The 19944-nt window shown below is 44.8% G+C and overlaps 1 protein-coding gene and 1 long non-coding RNA gene across 3 annotated transcripts; both read left to right on the top strand.

The window, feature by feature from the left end:
* The first annotated feature begins 26 nt into the window (after positions 1-26).
* On the top strand, positions 27-5115 carry LOC144901058 (uncharacterized). The gene is made up of 4 exons (XR_013629245.1): positions 27-160; positions 1936-2148; positions 2254-2345; positions 4212-5115. It is a non-coding gene; the product is annotated as an uncharacterized LOC144901058 (long non-coding RNA).
* Positions 5116-5445: 330 nt separating this feature from the next.
* Positions 5446-19481, top strand: shc3 (SHC (Src homology 2 domain containing) transforming protein 3). Of its 2 annotated transcripts, none has more exons than XM_058064231.2 (12): positions 5446-5531; positions 7290-9543; positions 11983-12053; positions 13470-13533; positions 14183-14302; positions 14759-14812; positions 14881-14932; positions 15000-15129; positions 15205-15458; positions 15652-15837; positions 17615-17916; positions 17988-19481. In XM_058064231.2, the coding sequence occupies exons 2-12, from the start codon at positions 8959-8961 to the stop codon at positions 18114-18116; spliced, it is 1947 nt and encodes a 648-aa protein (XP_057920214.2). In that variant the 5' UTR covers positions 5446-5531; positions 7290-8958; the 3' UTR covers positions 18117-19481. The 2 variants fall into 2 exon arrangements, with proteins under 2 accessions (XP_057920214.2, XP_078650067.1); XM_078793941.1 differs by lacking the exon at positions 5446-5531 and adding an exon at positions 6982-7121.
* The last annotated feature ends 463 nt before the right edge of the window (positions 19482-19944 follow it).

Genomic DNA, 19944 nt, shown 5'->3' with positions numbered 1-19944 from the left:
TCGTCACCTTCACTGTCCTCTTCTTCCTCCTCTACTCTGACCTCCTCCTCCTACGTGGAGGCTGGCGAGGCGGAGGTGAGGCTCTTGCCCCCCCTGCTGAAGGACCAGGCTTGGGGACTCCATGCCCATGAGTCCTTCCTCCTCTTCTGCCTGGCTCTGGGTGAGTGCTGGCAGCTCACTTCCTTGCTTGGTTTGAACGCCTAATCACTTCCTTGCTCGGTTTGAACGCCTAACACCTCAGAACCCTTTCCTCCTGGTGTCTTCTTCATACTTCTTTGGCCCAAACTAACGCCGTGGTCATCTGAGCTGTGCAGCCAGCTCTATACCTGGGGGTCCCATACCTGGCAGTAAAACCAATATGGGAAGTTGACATTCTGACTTTGAATGTCAACAATTATGGGTGCAGCGTTGCAGCGTTTGTGTCTTCAGGCTGCTGAGATTTGAACCCTTCCATGATCATTCTCTATGGTGGGCTCACCGTGTTTGAATCCCAATATGCCAGCCGGGCCGTTTTCGTGCCTGCAAACAAGATGTAAATATGTTTGTATAAAAGGGGGGTGGGGCATCTTTGATGATGTGCAGTACATGAATCAACGTGTTGGGTTAGGAAGGCTAAATAAAGCATTTCAAGCTAACACTGGCTTGGTTGAGTTTGGTTTCTTTGCTTGCTGCATCAGTGCTGTGGTGTTGGTGCTAATAACTCCATAGCTCACATGATGTGACATTTTGAACTGTGACGTCCATATTCTACTTTGCAAATGACGTGGGGCTCCACAGGGCTCGCTGCACGGCCCACAATATGATGTCATGCCTGTGAAATACAGTGGAACCCCAAGGTTGTAGATGCTGGAGTTCAACCAACACTTTTTGGAGAAAACACACCTCTTGAATATTTTGGGAGGTTAGGACATCTTCTCAGCTCATGGAGCATCTTCAGGGTTAACTGCGACTTTTTCTTTATTAGATTAACAATTCAGCTTCCTCTCTTGACATCTTGGTAATGGTTTTATTTCATTTGAACATGCATCACATTACAATTGAGTGCATCCCAAGTTTTGGTTGAATTTTATTTTCTACAAAGTTGGGGGGGGGGGTGCGGCCCACAGCCCATTGTATAAATATCATTTAACAAGAAAACATTTAAAAAATCTGTCATTTTAGAAGAAGAAAGTTAAAATATATCGATAAGAGAAAATAGTATTCTAAGGAGATAATTGGTTATCCTTGTAAAATTACTTATTTGGAGGAACAAAATTTTAGTCTCATTATAAAAAGTCATTTTTAAAGGTCTTATTATGGAACCCAAGAACAGGGTTAGGTTAAGTCCCAGACGTCATTTCGAGAAAGCGCTTCTATGAAGAAACAGTTGGATATTCCAAGGCCAACAGCAGCAGAAGAAATGAAAAAAGACCTGAAGTCTTGTGCTAACAAAACGGTTAGCATCAAGTTCCAATGATGGAGAAGAACAGTTGATGGAGCCGCTGTACCCCCACCAATGGTGATTTATCCGAAGGAGGCTGAGAGCGGCGATGATGGAACCCGTGACCTCTGACGTCCTCCGGTCCTTTGCGGTAGCTCAGTACAACACGGCAAAGACGACATAACTCAAATGATGAAACCAAGTGAGCTGCACGTGTTTGCTACTCTGCTCTTACGCAACATTCATGGTGAGTGGACTTTTGGGTTTTTATGACTTGTATGACATAGATGCCCTCCTACACTCGTACGGGTGGGAATGGTGAAATGTCATCTGTGGAGTCATAAAGCTTTTAGAATGGTGTGACTTTGACCCAGGAATGGAGTCATTCCACTTAAGGCCAAAAGCCCAAATAAATGTTATAAGTGACCTTCAAGGTTCTACTGTTGTGACCCTCAAGGTTCCACTGTTGAACATAGAAATAACAGGTCAACATCAAGTACCATTCTGCCCCCCAGGTCCTAGTGATGTCCACATTGACTGGCTAATGAACGGCCGCGCCCTGGACGGGCCCCGAACGGAGCACCGGCACCCGCTGACTCAGAACACAGTCCTGGTGAGCAGCTGGCTCCGAGAGGGCCCGCTGATCCAGGACGCCCGTTACCGCTGTGTGGCTGAGGCCGGCACAGGAAATGACGTGTCAGAGGTTGACCTCCACCTCGTTATCGGAGGTACCTGCGGCTGCGAAGACGGAAATGCATGCCCCGTGGGCCGCCATGGCCGACACCCATCGGTGCAGAGATGTGTTTCCTGTAGTGATGTTGGTTATTTGACAGATGAGGAGAGCGCCCCGTCCAGGGATTTCAACCAATGGAGGAGTGCACTCACAGAGCATGAGCAGCTGCTAAAAAGATGGGAGAAATCCTGGGTAGGTGTCTTTCCCTCAGTCGGGTTCTGTACTGGTTTTAGGACACCTTCCAGTTTAGGATGCCCATACATCTTTCAAGATCAATCCAAATTAATTTGTTCATTTTAACTCAAGAAGAAAACATGTTATATATTAAAATATAAAATATAAATATATATATTATGTTTATATATAAATATAAAATATGTTATATACAATAGCCTCCAGTTATTCCCTTATGCCAGGAAGAGACTAACCCCATCACAACCTCCATGGTCCTGTGTGAAAAAGTAACTTCCCCACCCTCCCGAGCTAAAACATAACTGAGATTTAATTTTAATTTTTAATGCATACATGAAGTGTGTATTTACAACTGTGATAATCACATAAGGTGGATATTTACAATATACATGAGAAGGTAAAGCAATGATATGTTTTCATTTTTCTGTCCAGAAGTCGAGGATGGGGAGAAATATCTAGATCATTTTTCCATTTGGTAGATGGGATGTTATCTGATTTTTGGAGTTTATTATTTTATAAAGCTTGGACGGTACTTTTTCAATATGCTGCCTATGAATGAAGAGATATATTTTACATAATTCAATTTTTTTCCCCCCACCTTGTACTTCTGGATTAATGCATGGAATGATATGAATGTGAATGAATGAATGTGATATGAATATTGTTATATTCAAATAAGTGGTGAAGGTGATGGCCATAGGTTTGATGAAATGTCACTTTTTGATTGACTGGGGTAACTGGTAACTGGTTTGAACCAGTTAGTGGGAGTGGTGGCTACCATAGTGCACTGGGAACTGGTTTGAACCAGTAGTGGGAGTGGTGACTATCATAGTGAACTGGTAACTACTTTGAACCAGTTAGTGGGAGTGGTGTGTGTCATTGTGAACTGGTAACTAGTTTGAACCAGTTAGTGGGAGTGGTGTGTGTCATTGTGAACTGGTAACTAGTTTGAACAGGTTAGTGGGAGTGGTGGCTATCATAGTGAACTGGTGACTAACAAGTTTGAACCAGTTAGAGGGAGTGGTGGCTACCATAGTGCACTGGTAACTGGTTTGAACCAGTAGTGGGAGTGGTGGCTGTCATAGTGAACTGGTAACTAGTTTGAACCAGTTAGTGGGAGTGGTGGCTGTCATAGTGAACTGGTAACTAGTTTGAACCAGTTAGTGGGAGTGGTGTGTGTCATTGTGAACTGGTAACTAGTTTGAACAGGTTAGTGGGAGTGGTGGCTATCATAGTGAACTGGTAACTAACAAGTTTGAACCAGTTAGTGGGAGTGGTGGCTACCATAGTGAACTGGTAACTAGTTTGAACCAGTTAGTGGGAGTGGTGGCTATCATAGTGAACTGGTAACTAGTTTGAACCAGTTAGTGGGAGTGGTGTGTGGCATAGTAAACTGGTAACTAGTTTGAACCAGTTAGTGGGAGTGGTGTGTGGCATAGTAAACTGGTAATAGTTTGAACCACTTAGTGGGAGTGGTGGCTAACTGGTTCAAACAAGTTATCAGTTTACTATGATAGCCACCACTCCCACTATCATAGTGAACTGGTAAGTAGTTTGAACCAGTTAGTTACTACGTTGGTTTGATGAGCTGAAATATGTAAGTGTGCCAACACGGCAAGAAGAGAAATCAGGAAAGAGAAATCGTGTCCTCCAATTGGCTGGCAAGCAGTGCATGGGTAGACCCCGCCTCTCCTTTGAAGTCAGCTGGGATAGGCTCCAGCTCACTGATGACCCTTATGAGAACGAGCGGTACAGAGAACGGGAGAATGGCTGGACGTTGTTGTTCCCACGGCCAGTTTCCCAGTAGGATCCAAACCAGATTAACCACAACGGCTCGGTGCTTTTTTCCTTTTTTCCACGCCACAGGCAAACTGTGATGGCCGCTGAGTGAAGACGCCACCAGCCTCACTTCCCTCGGAGAGGTCATGAACCCAGACCTGATACTTTTTGACAAGGAGACAAGTCGCCGAGGTCACTTGGACAGCATCACTTGGCTGGTTGGGGGATTCAAGGGAGAGGAAGCTCTTTGGAAGACCTTGAGGAGCCCATTTGCTCTGACCAGACGCTCCAGGGTGGCTGGGGGTGACTTTAGTTCGGAAGAGGTCTTTAAAAGTTCCTTCTTTGCACTGGATGTTTCTATCATGTCCGCTCGGGTCCTGGATGTTGGTCACATGGACTACCCTACTGTAGTAGACTCTTGGGGCCTTCAAGATTGATTTGATTCAGATGTAACATGATGTTGATGCTGGATTTCTTTACCATTTCCATCTCATTCCTGCCTAAATGTGCACCTTGGAATCGGGAATAAAGGCCACTTTCTTCCGTGTTACTTTGGCCTTTTCTTCTTCATGGCAGCATGGATGTGCATGTTTTTAATTACAAACCACAAAGTAATTACCTTGAATTGCATCCCGAATCTTCCTTGCAGACTTTTCAGGAGCCAAATAAGAATTTTACTTATAAGAAAAGTAACACAGATCAACCTCATCTTTGGATATAATGTACCATAGCACCCCCTTGTGTCCGGATAAAGAACATCATTGAAGAAATTTCCCATTTTGATTTTTTTTATTACTACGATGAAAGCTATATCTGCTCAATCTAATGCAGTAGAAATATGAATAAATTGCAGTTATTTTGATGACTGGTCAGGTTGGGGATGCTTACTAAAACAAAACCACAACATTGTCATTTTCCTTCATTAACAAATCTAAAGTAAACGTAGTTTTGAATGTTAATAAGACATGTTATCAATGTTAACAATATACCACTGGGAAACCGTAATGAGCACGTGTTTAAAACATGAGCTCTGATTGGATAACCGAGGTCACTTACCGGAAAAGAAAATGGTGATGGCCTTGTGACCACAGAACTACATTACGTAGAAAACTCACGAGCCGTACTTTTATCGTCGCAAGTTCGCCATCTTGTGCAGCACAAGCTTGTTCGTCTGCGACTTTTGACGTTTTTACTGATGGTTTTTGAAATTCTGGACGCGATAAGGCATTGAAACGCCTTACTGTGCGGCTGTTAGCTACCTATATATACCTATACATTGCTTCCAAGTTGTGCTACACAAGATGGCGGCGTGCGCACTGAAGCACTGCGCGGCGGCGACACCGAGTGTCTGTGTGTTGTGTCCGGGTGTGAGCTTTCTACGTCTTTCTACTTTTGTGCTGTTGACAGGTGAGTACGCTAATCTTTTTTAAACCACTCTTGTTCTTCTGTTTTGCTCACGCATGAACTCGAGAAACACATAGACACTTTTGTGTGTACTTTAGCACTATTTCCAAGGCAAACTATGGTAACTTTATGCTGCAATACGAACGACTGTATTGTACGTCTTTTAAAACAGCGTATTGTTAAATAAACGCCATGAAAAGTGACCACTACTATCCGTGTAAAGATACAATGGACTGGCTGATGATGCAGCTCTTGCGTTGGGTTATTATTTTCGGTGACAGTATCTGTAGCCTTTTCACGCGCTCCCATTTGTGTTGTTCGTTAAGCATCCACTAGAGGGTGTGAAAGTTCAATTTCCCGGTTGCAGGCATCCTGTATTTTCCAGGCTTGCACGGAGGTCATTGCCTACTCGGCAGCTGGGAAAATCCTAAACATTTGGAATAATATCCTATGTTTCCTCTTAGTGGCATACTGTAGACGTCTATTAGGGAAGCCTGCATTTTTATTGGAACATCACATCATAGCGTAGGTTAGTCCTCTTTAACTGAAATTCTCAATACTAAATAGTGTGTATAATAATATTTACTATTTTATATTTTGGCTTCCCACCAAGTGTGTCCAAATATCTGCTGTTTGGCGTAAATATATATCAAATTCATTTAGAAATGAACTATTTGTTTACATTGTGGCGATTGGGCGGTAAATAATTGGCATGGAGTCTGTTAGAGTCTTTACTTTCATTTGTGAAAGGAATTGAATGCATCCCGTAATCAGTTCACAGTTCCACATGTCCAAAAGGAGTAGGAAGAAGCAAAGCTTATTAAATCTTACCCCTCCATCTGGTACTTTCACAATCAGTAACTGTTACATTTGTTCACTTCCTGCTTTCCATAATACAGTTTACTTTTACAATCAGTAACTGTTTCATTTGTTCACTTCCTGTTTTCCATAATATAGTTTATAGTTAATATAGGTTGTTTTTTTTAAATAATGTACGAAGTACGAGGTGATATGCTATGGCTTTTTAACGTAGTCCTAGCATATAAGTGTTTCAAATGTAGTTCTTCCCTCAGATCATATTTCTCCTCTCCTGTAGAGAAGTATTGGATGACATTTTTAGCTAATTGGTTATTTTTAGCCTTATGCATTATTTTAGATTATTTTAAGATGAACTATATCAGCAAGTTTAAGTATTTGTGATTTTAGAAATAAGGAGTTAGTATGTTCTCTGTAGGCGGCATTATGAATTATCCTTACTGACCTTTTTTTGCAGTACATTTAGCGAGTGAAGATTGCTTTTATAGTTATTACCCCATATTTCCACATAATAAGTAAGATATGGTAGAACCATAGAGCAATAAAGAGTGTGGAGTGATTTCTGATTGAGAACAAATTTTGCTTTGTTCAATATTGAAATATTTCTGGCCACCTTATGTTGTATATTTGTAATATGAGGTTTCCAGCTCATATTTGACCTCATCACCTCATCCACGCGATGGAAAAGAAATCCTCACATCAGAGCCGACGCACAGCACAGTGTTAGACACAGGATGGACCCCCAGACACCGTACAGTACATCATGAAATGGAGCAGGTACATGTTCCTTCATAAAACACAACCCATAATATTGGCAGGCAACAGCAATGTAAAAGGGGGCGTGTCATGTGATGCTATAGCTATGGTTCTTGGATATCCTGTATATTTTACCGTTATGCTAAATGTGGTGAGTTTGTGTTCAATGTGGTATTGTGTTTTTGAAAGGAAACCTGGGGGAAGAAAAGCAAGCCGACACCCGCACTGGGAATGGTCTCTCCCACTATTCTGCAAGCCTCCCCTGAATGAGTCATCCAGCCGGCTCCTCATTGGATAGGACCATGCCGTCCGCAGGGATTGCCTTGCAGCAGCAGCAGCAACGGCGGCAGCGGCAACAGCAGCAGCAGCAGCAGCGTGGCCTTGCTTCCATTCACAGAAACATTGGTATGCCAGCCCGCTATTTCATTCACACCCAGGACTAAATATTGCATGGCTTCTAGCCCCCCCTTCCCTGTGCTCTTTGTCTTCTCGCTGTTCAATTGGCAGCAGGGAGCAGCCCATTGTTTTGTTTGAGGACAGAAGGCAGACAGACGTGCTGTTTTCTTTTTCTTTTTTTTTTTTCTTCCTCCTTTCTATATTTGCCAGGCAGGGGGAAAACATGTTGGGAGGGAGACTGCAGTGCGAAATCCGCAGCGGTGTGAGCGAGAGCGGAAGCTGCTTATGAATGAGCGTCAGTCGCTGTCGTTGCTGGACTCCATGCCGCTGAGGACATTTTTTACATGAATGGTGTGTGTGCGGCTGCACGCTTTCTTCCTGCTACCACGGCGACCGAGATGCTTCATCATCATCATCACCATCACCGCCGGCGCCGCTGTTAAGGAGACTGGTGGGCTTCCTTCATCGTCCTTTTGTGTTTCTTATTTTCTTCACTGACTCGACCGACTGAGAAAGATGCCGCTTTATTTGGCTTGTATCACCTCCATCGGTGGACCCGCACAGCCTGCTGCGTAGCGGCTCCAGCGTCTTGTTCTGATGATGCTGGTCTTTTTAAAAGGCAACAAATGTGTTCATACATGGGAACACGTCTACACACGTCATCCACAAATTAATTCGCTAGTTAGGCTAAAGTTTATTATCTTGTCTCTTTGCTTCCTCAAAGGTTGATTTTAATTCAGATTGGATTCAGTTTTTGTTCAATTTTTATTTGTTATTCATTTAAAAAAATGAAATTGAACAAATCCATCAGTATTTTAGCATCATTTGACCTCGCACTGATTCTCATCAAGAATTATACAGCATCCGTTTTTACAAACTGATTGCTACCAGTGTGATCTGCAAGCCCCCCCTCCCCAACAGGAAGTGATTTGCAGCGTTCAGCAAGCCTTTTGTTGAGAAGGTTTTCTCACATCAGTGAGTCATGCTCCTGCTCTGAGCCTGGCAGCAGGCAGACGGACACGGGGACAGGCGGAGCGTTGCTCCTCGTTGGAACCTTCCTTGTTTTTGGAGGCTAGAAATCATCGTCATCATCATCATCATCATTGTAAGCAGCAGCAGCAGCATCGCCGCTGGAAACCACAACAACACCAGCAGCCTCTTAGCTCCATCCTCTTCCTCGTTTCCATGGATTTCCTCTATATTTGTCTCCGCGGCCAACGGCATTGAAGCTCTGGATTTTATCAATCGGAATCTGAACCTCCAACCGAGAGACGTCTCTGGCCTGTGATTGCTACAAGGCGTTTGCCACCACCACCACCACCACCACGGCGACCACAAGCCCCACGGCCGCTGCTGCCATGTTGCAGGAGAAGGTAATCATCTGGGCGCAGCCACGTCTGCCAGCACATCGGTGAAAGAGGCGTGTGCGGTGCGTGTCGAGAAGAGCAGAGGGAGAGAGGGTATGCTTCACCGTACCAAGTACAACCGCTTCAGGAACGAATCGGTGACGTCCGTCGATGATCTCGTCCACGGCCTGTCCATGAACCCCAAGGTCTCGGGTGCACCCCAGCCTGCTGCCGAGACATCCTACACGCCCCCGACCGACGTCCCGCCCTCGTCCACCCCCAGCGCCCCCAGTGCACCCGCCAGCCACGGCTCCGACCACCCGGACGATGGAGGTACCCCACTGTGCACCCTCATCAACAAGGTGACCAGCTTGAAGTTCAGCAACTCGGGGAGCCTGCTGGGCATCAAGGGCCTGCCCTCGGCTGTAAAGGACCTGGCGGTGGCCAAGCTTCAAGGGGGCGGGGGTTTGGGCTCGGGTTGCTCCAGCAGTTTGCCGACTGCGGCGGGCTCCGGATCTCTGTGCGGCTCGCAGCTGGAGCCTTCTGCCAGCATGAGCAAAAAGAGCAGGCTGGACGAGTTGCAACCCAGCGGGGAGGACTGGATGTCCGCAGGAGGTGGAGGACCGGTGAGCAAAGCCTTCAGAGGGTGGCTACACTCCAGCGAGAAGGTCTCTGGGCCGGGAGTGACATACATAGTCAAGGTAGGAATCCTCATTTCTCAACAGCCATGCTTCCATTGTGCATATAGCGTATGTGCTGCTGGGAGGCTGGAGCCTATCCCAGCTGATATAGGGCAAAAAATAGAAGGTAGCAAGATACACGGCACCAATCTGGCGAGCTAACAACATGCTTTATTTTATCTGTGAATGGTGTGCCTGTCTTGTGCATGTGAAGCCACCGTGTTGTGCCTTTGTAACCATGACGACGTCCTTATTCCCTCATGAGTGTATTAGCTCAGATGATTGGGGGGGGGGTTAGAAAAGGAAGCCTCTTTTCACACAGACCTGGCATTCATTCACCTGTGCCTTTTATACAGAATTTATGCTGAAATGTAGCCTTGGGGGCGGCACGGCGGTCTAGTGGTTAGCGCGCAGACCTCACAGCTAGGAGACCAGGGTTCAATTCCACTCTGTGCGGAGTTTGCATGTTCTCCCCGTGCATGTGTGGGTTTTCTCCAGGTACTCCGGTTTCCTCCCACATTCCAAAAACATGCTAGGTTAATTAGCGACTCCAAATTGTCCATAGGTATGAATGTGAGTGTGAATGGTTGTTTGTCTATATGTGCCTTGTGATTGGCTGGCCACCAGTGCAGGGTGTACCCCGCCTCTCGCCCGAAGACAGCTGGGATAGGCTCCAGCACCCCTCGCGACCCTCGTGAGGAAAAGCGGTAGAAAATGAATGAATGTAGCCTTGGGTGCTGCCATGGTGCTGTCCTTACCCACGGCCTTGGTTATGGCTGTGGTTTTACCGCTACAACAGCGTCTCTGGTCTGTGTTGGTGACCTTCATTCCGCTACTCAAATGCCAGCGTTTACAGGCGGCGTGTGACTCTATCCCACATTTGTGCCATCGGTACATCAGTTTAAGCCGGCACAGTCGGCGCTCCGCTGTGAATGTCATCCTCTCCCGGCAGTGAGTCACCGGCAGGAGTGACGATGCTGAGCCGCGGTTCTCTGAAGTCAATGGAGAAATGTTCATTTTACACAGAAGTAGCGGCTTTGTCTTCTTTCTATACGTGCTGCATGCACCATGGGTAAAGCATGTCACCTGGCACACAGAGCGTCTGTGTGCAGTGTTCCATGACCATATTAGGGCCAGCCCCATGACTCTGGGACAACCAACCCCCCTTCCCCCCTGCATTCGGCCGTTCAATGTCGCTTCTAATTAGCGTCACATGGTCACCCATCATGCACCATTACACCAAATGGACATTGATTTCATCCAAAAGTTGTGTGCATCAATGAATCCCTTTTATGACGCTATGATGGTTATGGTTTTATTCTGGTTGGTTTAAATGGAAAAATGACCAACTCCTGTTAATATTATATAACCCTAACCCCATATACAGGAGGTGAAAGGTCAGTATTTGGGTGGGTTATTTGTTTGCTCTATGAAGGTCAGTGGAAGACTGGAACACCATGAGAATGCTATGATCATTCATTCATTCACCAATATACGTATTTATCACCGATTAGGGATGCTGGATGCTGCCGATACCAATCCCTACAACCTGTACCGATTCCGATACCGATCACAATGATGCTGTGGAAATGTACTACTGGCTATGTTAGCGGGGGCCAAGGTTTCTTTGTTTCTCTCTAACTGAATGAAAATAACCAACATTTGTTTTCATGGCTTATTTCCAGCCAAACAAAACCAATGTGTTTTGATCTGCATTTTAAAGCAAGTATCGGTACCGATATCAGTGGAAAAACAGCACAGTATTGATCGCTGTCCGATCGATCGGAGCACCCTTACTGTGTGGTCAAGGTCAAGGTAAATGTTAGCATCCCTGTGGGGCAATTTGTTCTCCAGCTAGCAGTATCGCCCTGACAACAAAGCAATGAATACAATAACCATACCAACATTACTAACAGTTATTCAGCACAACGGAAGCAAAGAGTTCTTCAGAGCAGGACCAGCAGATTCTCCACCATGGCTAGAAACTCCTCTCCTATGCATGCATCTATCTTAATGCCTTGTACTGTCATATCCTGTTTTATGTCAGATTCATTTATTCCACACATGTTAGCACGTTAGCATGTACCCCCAAGAGAGATGTTCCTCTTCTGCTCTAATCGTTATTGATAAAGCATAACTTTGGAGGCATGCTAACTCGTCATGTTAACATGGTGCAACCCAACTTACTGTAAGCGACCAGGAGATGTTCTGGTTACAGTCTGATGAATGCCATGCTCGTGTGTGTGTGTCTCATCAGGCATAGTAACGTTGCAGAATTCAATATACCGTACTGTTTATGTCTGGTTTTGCACCAACGTCTCCACTTGGAGGTTTATTTTCCCCAAAGTGGAAAGACCTGAGGAGCCTCGGAGGGAGGGTGGAAGTGTTGCTGTTGGTTTTCTCACTAGTCATGGACAAAACGTTAAAAGTAAACATGAACTTTCTCTCGTTTCTTTCCAGTATCTGGGTTGCATTGAAGTGCTGCGATCGATGAGATCTTTGGATTTCACCACACGATCACAAGTAACAAGGTGAGTTGTTGTTTCTCCACCCCCCCCCCCCAAAAAAAAAACGACGATTATGATGATTAAGGCAAATCACCAAAATAGAAAATAATTTAAATAATTTTATACCTGAACCACCCCCCCCCGGTGAATCCCATATAATATGTATTTCTTTGTCCAAAGCATTGAACGATGCGTCGACAGTAACCTGCTGAGTGCTGCGTTCACGTTCTGCTCCACGTGTGTTGAGCTGACGAGGCCGTCAACTCTTTGTGTATCTCTTGTCTAGTGCTGGCAGAGCATTTAGATGTCCATCTCGAAGCCCACCGCCAGCTGACTGCAACGTACAATGTCTTTAATCATGTAATCATCGTGTAGCACCGCTCGCTTTAAATAGACACCAAACTATGAATGGGGGGGCTTTTACCGTAGTCACTCTTCTACCATGCTCTGTTTTCTTCCTGTGGGCACAGTCTGTCGCTAGCATGTCTGTCGCTAGCATGTCTGTCGCTAGCAGGTCTGTCGCTAACAGGTCTGCCGCTAACAGATTTGTTGTAACAGGTCTGTCGCTAACAGGTCTGTCGCTAACAGGTCTGTCGCTAACAGGTCTGTCGCTAACAGGTTTGTCGCTAACAGGTTTGTCGCTAACAGGTTTGTCGCTAACAGGTTTGTCGCTAACAGGTTTGTCGCTAACAGGTTTGTCGCTAGCAGGTTTGTCGCTAGCAGGTTTGTCGCTAGCAGGTTTGTCGCTAGCAGGTCTGTCGCTAGCAGGTCTGCCGCTAACAGATTTGTTGTAACAGGTCTGTCGCTAGCAGGTCTGTCGCTAGCAGGTCTGTCGCTAGCAGGTCTGTCGCTAGCAGGTCTGTCGCTAGCAGGTCTGTCGCTAGCAGGTCTGTCGCTAACAGATTTGTTGTAACAGGTCTGTCGCTAACAGGTCTGTCGCTAACAGGTCTGTCGCTAACAGGTCTGTCGCTAACAGGTCTGTCGCTAACAGGTTTGTCGCTAACAGGTCTGTCGCTAACAGGTTTGTCGCTAACAGGTTTGTTGCTAACAGGTTTGTCGCTAACAGGTCTGTCGTTAACAAGTTTGTCGCTAACAGATCCGTCGCTAACAGATCCGTCGCTAACAGGTCCGTCGCTAACAGGTCCGTCGCTAACAGGTCCGTCGCTAACAGGTCCGTCGCTAACAGGTCCGTCGCTAACAGGTCCGTCGCTAACAGGTCCGTCGCTAACAGGTCTGTCGCTAACAGGTCTGTCGCTAACAAGTTTGTCGCTAACAGGTCCGTCGCTAACAGGTCCGTCGCTAACAGGTCCGTCGCTAACAGGTCTGTCGCAGCCCCGGACCCGTCTCCTGCTACCGCCACAATCCCCTTCCACTTCATTTCAAAGCCATCAGACCAAACGTGTCCTGTGTTTGTCTGCCCTTGTCTCCCCATGCCTGCAGGGAGGCCATCAGCTTGGTCTGTGAGGCCGTTCCAGGGACCAAAGGAGCTCTTCGAAAGCGAAAGGTACGTAAGCGGGCAAGAAGGGAAGACAGTGAGGAAGAGGAGTCAGGGTGTGGAAGGCAAAGCAAGGGGAATGGGAGGTAGTTAGAGGAGGGGTGGGGGGTATGCAAATGAATGTTGGCCATAGCAGGGAAAAAAAGGCAACAGTATTACATATTCATTCAGAGTCTATTTATAGCATGGATCCTGCACTGTCTTCCTCTCATGCTCCTTTTGCTGGAAGATCGGGGATAACACATTCAGATAACGAGAGCAGAGAAATGGTTGTTTGTGCGTGCGTGTGCGCGTGCATGCGTGTGCGGGGGCGTTGCTCAAGCAGCCCACGATGCATTCACGGCACCCGGCAGCTCGGTGACTCATCAGCGTGCACAGTGTCTGGTTATGAGGCATCCACCCTGCACTCCCCCCCCGGTGCTCGGTGAAATGTCAGCGTGTACAAAAAAATAACACCAGTTGCTGCAGCCAACATGGAAGCTCCTGTTATTTGGGCTTCTGTCACCAGAATTTAGCACGGATAATTTTATACCTCCTTTTTATTCATTGAAATGTGTGACATTTGACTCAGTCGTAGCTAATGCATTCTATGTTTGGTGAGCTAATGCTAATGCTAGTCGAACACCTTTTATCTGGATTCATTGTTTGTGTGCGACAGCCGCCCTCCAAGGCTCTATCCAGCATCCTGGGGAAGAGCAATCTGCAGTTTGCCGGCATGTCCATCAACCTGAACATCTCCACCAGTAGCCTCAACCTGATGAGCCCCGACTGCAAACAGGTAGGCCTGGTTCAAAACCACCGGTGCTAGCTTAACCCGTTCAGGCACCCAACCAGTGGACGCCCCATTTTAATGATAAATACAATATTTAACACATTGGAGTGCCAGGCAGTACTTGACTTGACCACTGCGTTTCAATTACAATGAAAAAAGTCATTATTTACTATTTAAAGCAAAGAAAAGAATATACAGCAAATATTTATTGTGTATATTACTATAATAAAGTACTACTAGCTTTAGCCAGCGAGGCAGGTAGCGGCATTAGCACCTGGTGTAATGCATCATTCCACCAGAAGATGGCGCCAAAGTCATAAGTCATCAAGAACTCACTCGTGTCATATTATAACAGGAGTATCTGCAGTTCAGTTTTTTTTTTAAATGAAGGTTAACTATATAGTAAATATTGTAATATATCTTTATAGCTGTATACAGTAACGGTATCATTCTACTCTGCAGATCATAGCCAATCATCATATGCAGTCCATCTCCTTTGCATCGGGTGGAGACCCTGTAAGTGTTCAATCCTCAACATGTATTATTGCGGTGTCTCGAGATTGTCATGTGCCTTTTTATTACAGGACACAACGGACTATGTCGCCTATGTGGCAAAGGACCCTGTAAACCGAAGAGGTATGAATGCCCATTTGCTTTGCCACGCTGCAGTGATATTTTGTTATATTTCTGGGGGTGTCCTCAGCATGCCACATCTTGGAGTGCTCAGACGGGCTGGCCCAGGATGTCATCAGCACCATCGGCCAGGCTTTCGACCTGCGCTTCCAGCAGTACCTGCAGTGCCCGTCGAGCAAGCCGTCCTCCACTCACGACAGGTGAGCGCTTCCATCAGTCGTCAGGGTGCTGGGTGCCCACGGTGCATTCAGCTGTTCACGCAAGCTCTTGCTCAGGGTGTTCAATGTGGAGGACTTGCCATGGACGGAGGAGGAGGAGGAGTCCGCAGAGCATCCTTACTACAACAACATTCCCGGGAAGATGCCGCCCCCTGGAGGTTTCATCGACGCCCGGCTGTCCAATCAGAGCACAGCGTCAGATGGAAGCCAGGTACAGACGGGTGCAGGCTCTGTGGATCAGAACTACTACCAAGGCCGGCACTGCGGAGACAGCTGGACAGAGGAGAGGAAGTCTGCCTTTGGGCAACAAGGTATGGAACAGGGACCTTGGGGAGGAGGGAGGGGGTCATTTGCACCTTGTACCTTTAACAAGTAAACAAAAAAACTACAGCAAAAATGGGGAAACAATGTCTGTAATTTTCCAGTTGTCTCATGAGGGGAAATGACATTTAATGAGAATAAAGTCGTAACATTTCCAGTGACAAGACCGTACCTGTTCTCCAGGATCCTTGGACATCAACAGCGAGAGCAAAGGTCCTGCACCAAAGCCAGGAGAGATGCCCACATATATGAACACCCAGCAGATTGACGCACAGGTGCTGGCGGCACTCCAGGCCGAGTCGGAACAAGTCACCAAGGGCATGGCGGCCGCCGCCAGGGAGAGCCCGCACATGGACCTGTTTGACATGAGTAAGTCTTCAACTTCAACGTTAGTGTGTGTCCCTGTTCCTGTTTAGCAGCCATCTTTATTCCAATAGAGCTTGTCCAGGGACCGTGACCCCTGACCTGACTAGACTTATATACGTGAGTCGTGTACAGCTTCTGCAGTGTGACTATGTTGGTGCTCAGAAAAAACACAAATAGCCAACATCCCTGCAAGTAAAGTAAACCTGTACTGCTGTATAGGCTGTACACTGACTACTCTAAGCACAGTCCTCTCCTAAAGGATTGGAACCCATGCTGTTGTAGACTGGAAAGGTTTGGGTTTGACACCAAAAGATGAAGATGAAGGTGCCTTTTATTGCGACGTTTTATGGCCTGATGAGACAAAGATGAACCTTGACCAAAGTGATGGAAAGGATCTGCTCATGATCCCAAACATACAAGCTCATCTGTGGAACATGGTGCCGCCAATGTTATGGCTTCTTCCGGGACGGGCTCGTTCATCTTCACGGATGATGTAACGCACCAAAATGGTAATGGTTTAATTTCATTTGAACATGCATCAGATTACAATTGAATGCATCACATAATCAGTTCACAGTTCCACATGTCCAAAAGGAGTAGGAAGAAGCAAAGCTTATTAAATCCTACCCCTCCATCTGATACTTTTACAATCAGTAACTGTTACATTTGTTCACTTCCTGCTTTCCTAATATAGTTTAAGGTTTTTTTTTTTGCTTCAATGAACTCAAGTTTGAAGAAGGATGCATCCAAACTGATGGGGAGATCCTTCACCATGCAGAAAACAAACAAAGGAGTTCCTCAGTGCAAGAAGTGGAAGGCATTAGACCAGCCCAGGGACATGCCGGACTTAAAGCCCATAGAGCAGGGGTCTCAAACACACGGCCCGCGGGCCAAATGTGGCCCACCGGACACTAGTTTGAGGAACCCCGCCTTGATATGAAAGTTTAATGTTAGTGCGGCCCGCGCAAGTTTGATATGGATGCTGTATGGTATCATGTACCCAGAAAAAATTATTACGTTTGATTAATGTTCATGTTAAAGGTTAAATAACTGTTAATACTGTTAATTTTAATCTGAAAAAAATAATTTGTCTACCCACCAACTATATATGGTTTTTTAAGTTTTTATTATTTGCCGTTTTATTATTATTATTATATTTATTTATTACTGATTTATTGATTTTCTTTATTCTTGATTTGTTTATTTATTTTTCATCTTATTTTGTGTAGAAAAGTGAGATATTTGACAACAGCGGAATGTTTTATCAGAGCTTTTCTTGTACAAAATCGGAACCAAAGCAAAGTTTATTCATTTTTCCGTTTTTTGTTGTTTTTTTTGGAAAACCTGATGCGGCCCAGTCTCACCCAGACCCTAGCTCCAGTGGCCGCCAGGTAAATTGAGTTTGAGACCCCTGCCATAGAGTGTGCATTTTACCAGCTTGAGGGTGAAAGAAGCATCAGAAAGGAAGAACGCAAACGCCGGCGATGTCAGTGGGTTGCAGGCCTGATGCACCAAAACGTTACGTCCTTGAAGTCTGGCTCTTCCAATGCTTTGCTCCAAACAGAGGGACACACCTGGAAGTAGAAGCTGGAATGTTGCCGTCTTTCCTCATGTCCACCTTTTGGCCTCAAACCAAACCTTTCCAGTCTCCTCTGGCCTCACTCCAGTCCTCTTGGAAGGGGCTGTGTCCAGTTTCCTATCTTTTAATTTCCTCCTGAAATCTTTGGAGATGAATCTTTCTCCGTCTTTCTTGATGAATCCTTCCATCGCCTTCGAGCAGAACCCTTTGAGGACGCCATCCAGTCCCAAGCCCCGTCGCAGGTGTCCGCTCTGCACAAGGCGGCGTCCGTGGACAACTCCAGCCCCCTCCTGGCTCGCTCCATAGCCTTCCGAGCACAGGAAGAGCTGGAGGGCCAGCCGTGGTACCGCGGAAAAATGAGCCGCCACGACGCCGAAAAACTGCTGCGAGACGACGGAGACTTCCTGGTGCGCAAGAGCACCACCAACCCGGGCTCATACGTGCTGACCGGCATGCACAAGGGACTTGCCAAACACCTCCTCCTGGTGGACCCCGAGGGCACGGTGAGAGTCCGGTTCACGGTTCCTCCCAAAGTCAATCAGTCAGTCAGTGATGCTGTTTATTTTCTATGAAGGTGCGGACAAAAGATCACGTGTTTGACAGCATCGGCCACCTTATTGGCCATCACCGTGACAACAAGCTGCCAATCGTATCGGCTGGGAGTGAACTGTGTCTCTTGCAGCCTGTCGTATGGAAACAGTGACGCCCGCAACGCCTGATGGGGAAACAAATCGTCCCTCCCACACCGTCTCTCAAACTCGAGGAAGAAGCGTGAGGGAAGCTGCTAAAAAAAAAAAAAAAAGCGGTTACTATTCCGCGGGAAAAGAAATATTTATGATAGAAGTGTTATTTTGTTGTGACCACTGAAATGCTATATTTTTGAGAAGACATAGGACACGCCATATCTTGATTTGGTGTTTGAAAAGATGACGTTCTTTTAGTTTAGACGAACCTCGGAGAGCTGTGTGAAGCAGAGTATTTTAGATGACAAATTAGACCTTTTCCTCTGTCAAGCACAACCGCATTTCTACTGAAAACATGGAAGCCGCCCCCCCCCCCTGAAACACATGTCCTTCATGGTGCTGTGGGCGGCGTCAAAGGAGTATTAGGGCCACACTGCAAAGACTAAACGACAATACAATTATGAGAATAAAGTTGGCCTATTAAGAAGTCACATTATTATTATTTTTTTTTTTTTTTACTACAATTAATATTGTGTTTTTTGGCCTTGTTTTCATCTTTACTGCCAAACTACTTCAAACACAGCATAGTCACCACTTTATTCTGATAGGATTACAATCATGTTGCTTCTCATAATCATCACTACTAAAATGCTGCCTATTCTATTTAACTGAGGAGATATTGTCTACTACTACTACAAGTTAACTCTGGTAGTATTAAGTTTTTATTCAAATACTTTTTATTGTATTACTACTTTAGTTACAACTTTATTCTAAAGAAAACAAAAATGATGCATCATCACATTTATTCTTTTCTTTTTTCCTGATTAAATTATTTTTTTTATTTTATTTTTTTATTTTTTATTTTTGCAAAATATGACTTATTTTTCTTGTATGCATTTAACCTAACTCTGGTAGTATTAAAAGTTTTTATTCACATACTTTTTATTGTATTACTACTTTAATTACAACTTTATAGTAAAGAAAAGAAAAATGATGCATCATCACATTTATTCTTTTCTTTTTTCCTGATTAAATTTTTTTTAATTATTTTAAATTTTTTATTTTTGCAAAATATGACCTTTTTTTCTTGTATGCATTTAAGTTAACTCTGGTAGTATTAAGTTTTTTATTCAAATACTTTTTATTGTATTACTACTTTAATTACAACTTTATTCTAAAGAAAACAAAAATGATGCATCATCACATTTATTCTTTTCTTTTTTCCTGATTAAATTAAATTTTTTAAATTATTTATTTATTTATTTTTGCAAAATATGACTTTTTTTCTTGTATGCATTTGAGTTAACTCTGGTAGTTAAGTTTTTATTCAAATACTTTTTATTGTATTACTACTTTAATTACAACTTCATTCCAAAGAAAACAAAAATGATGCATCATCACATTTATTCTCCTCTTTTTTATTGATGATTTTTTTTTTATTATTTTTTATTATTTTTTATTTTTGCAAAATATGACTTTTTTTGTTGTATGCATTTGTCTTCCTGCAACATTTTATTCTGCAGTATGTCTGCCTTATTCTTGGCATTTATTCTGACTGTAGTGTTATTATTATTATTATTATTTATTATTATTGATTCCTTCAGTATGGCCCAATACTCCCTTGTAGGCTGCTTCAATGGGTTGCATGATTTGTCTCCTAGTCAAACTGTCGTTAAGTCTTTATTTGGAGGGGGGCTTGTTTGTGCTGACACTTCCGTACTTAAATATTGACCCTTTTAACACAATCCCATGCGGGTTGTTGCCTCCAGGTGTTTGACGGGTGTTTGGTCCAGCACATGTTTTTGTAAGGTGATAGGATCTGAGTGACCACAACAGCACAATCACCAA

This window comes from Doryrhamphus excisus, linkage group LG10 (genome assembly GCF_037039965.1).
Source record: "Doryrhamphus excisus strain RoL-2023G ecotype Guam linkage group LG10, RoL_Dexc_Guam_v1.1, whole genome shotgun sequence".
Taxonomy (NCBI): Eukaryota; Metazoa; Chordata; class Actinopteri; order Syngnathiformes; family Syngnathidae; genus Doryrhamphus; species Doryrhamphus excisus.
This window is presented reverse-complemented; position numbering and strand designations above follow the sequence as displayed.

Coding starts and splice junctions, on each gene's coding strand:
- shc3 (XM_058064231.2), top strand. CDS start 8,959: ATGCTTCACCGTACCAAGTACAACCGCTTCAGGAACGAATCGGTGACG. Junction 15,838..17,614: donor CATGGACCTGTTTGACATGA/GTAAGTCTTCAA, acceptor GCCTTCGAGCAG/AACCCTTTGAGGACGCCATC. Junction 17,917..17,987: donor TGGTGGACCCCGAGGGCACG/GTGAGAGTCCGG, acceptor TTTTCTATGAAG/GTGCGGACAAAAGATCACGT.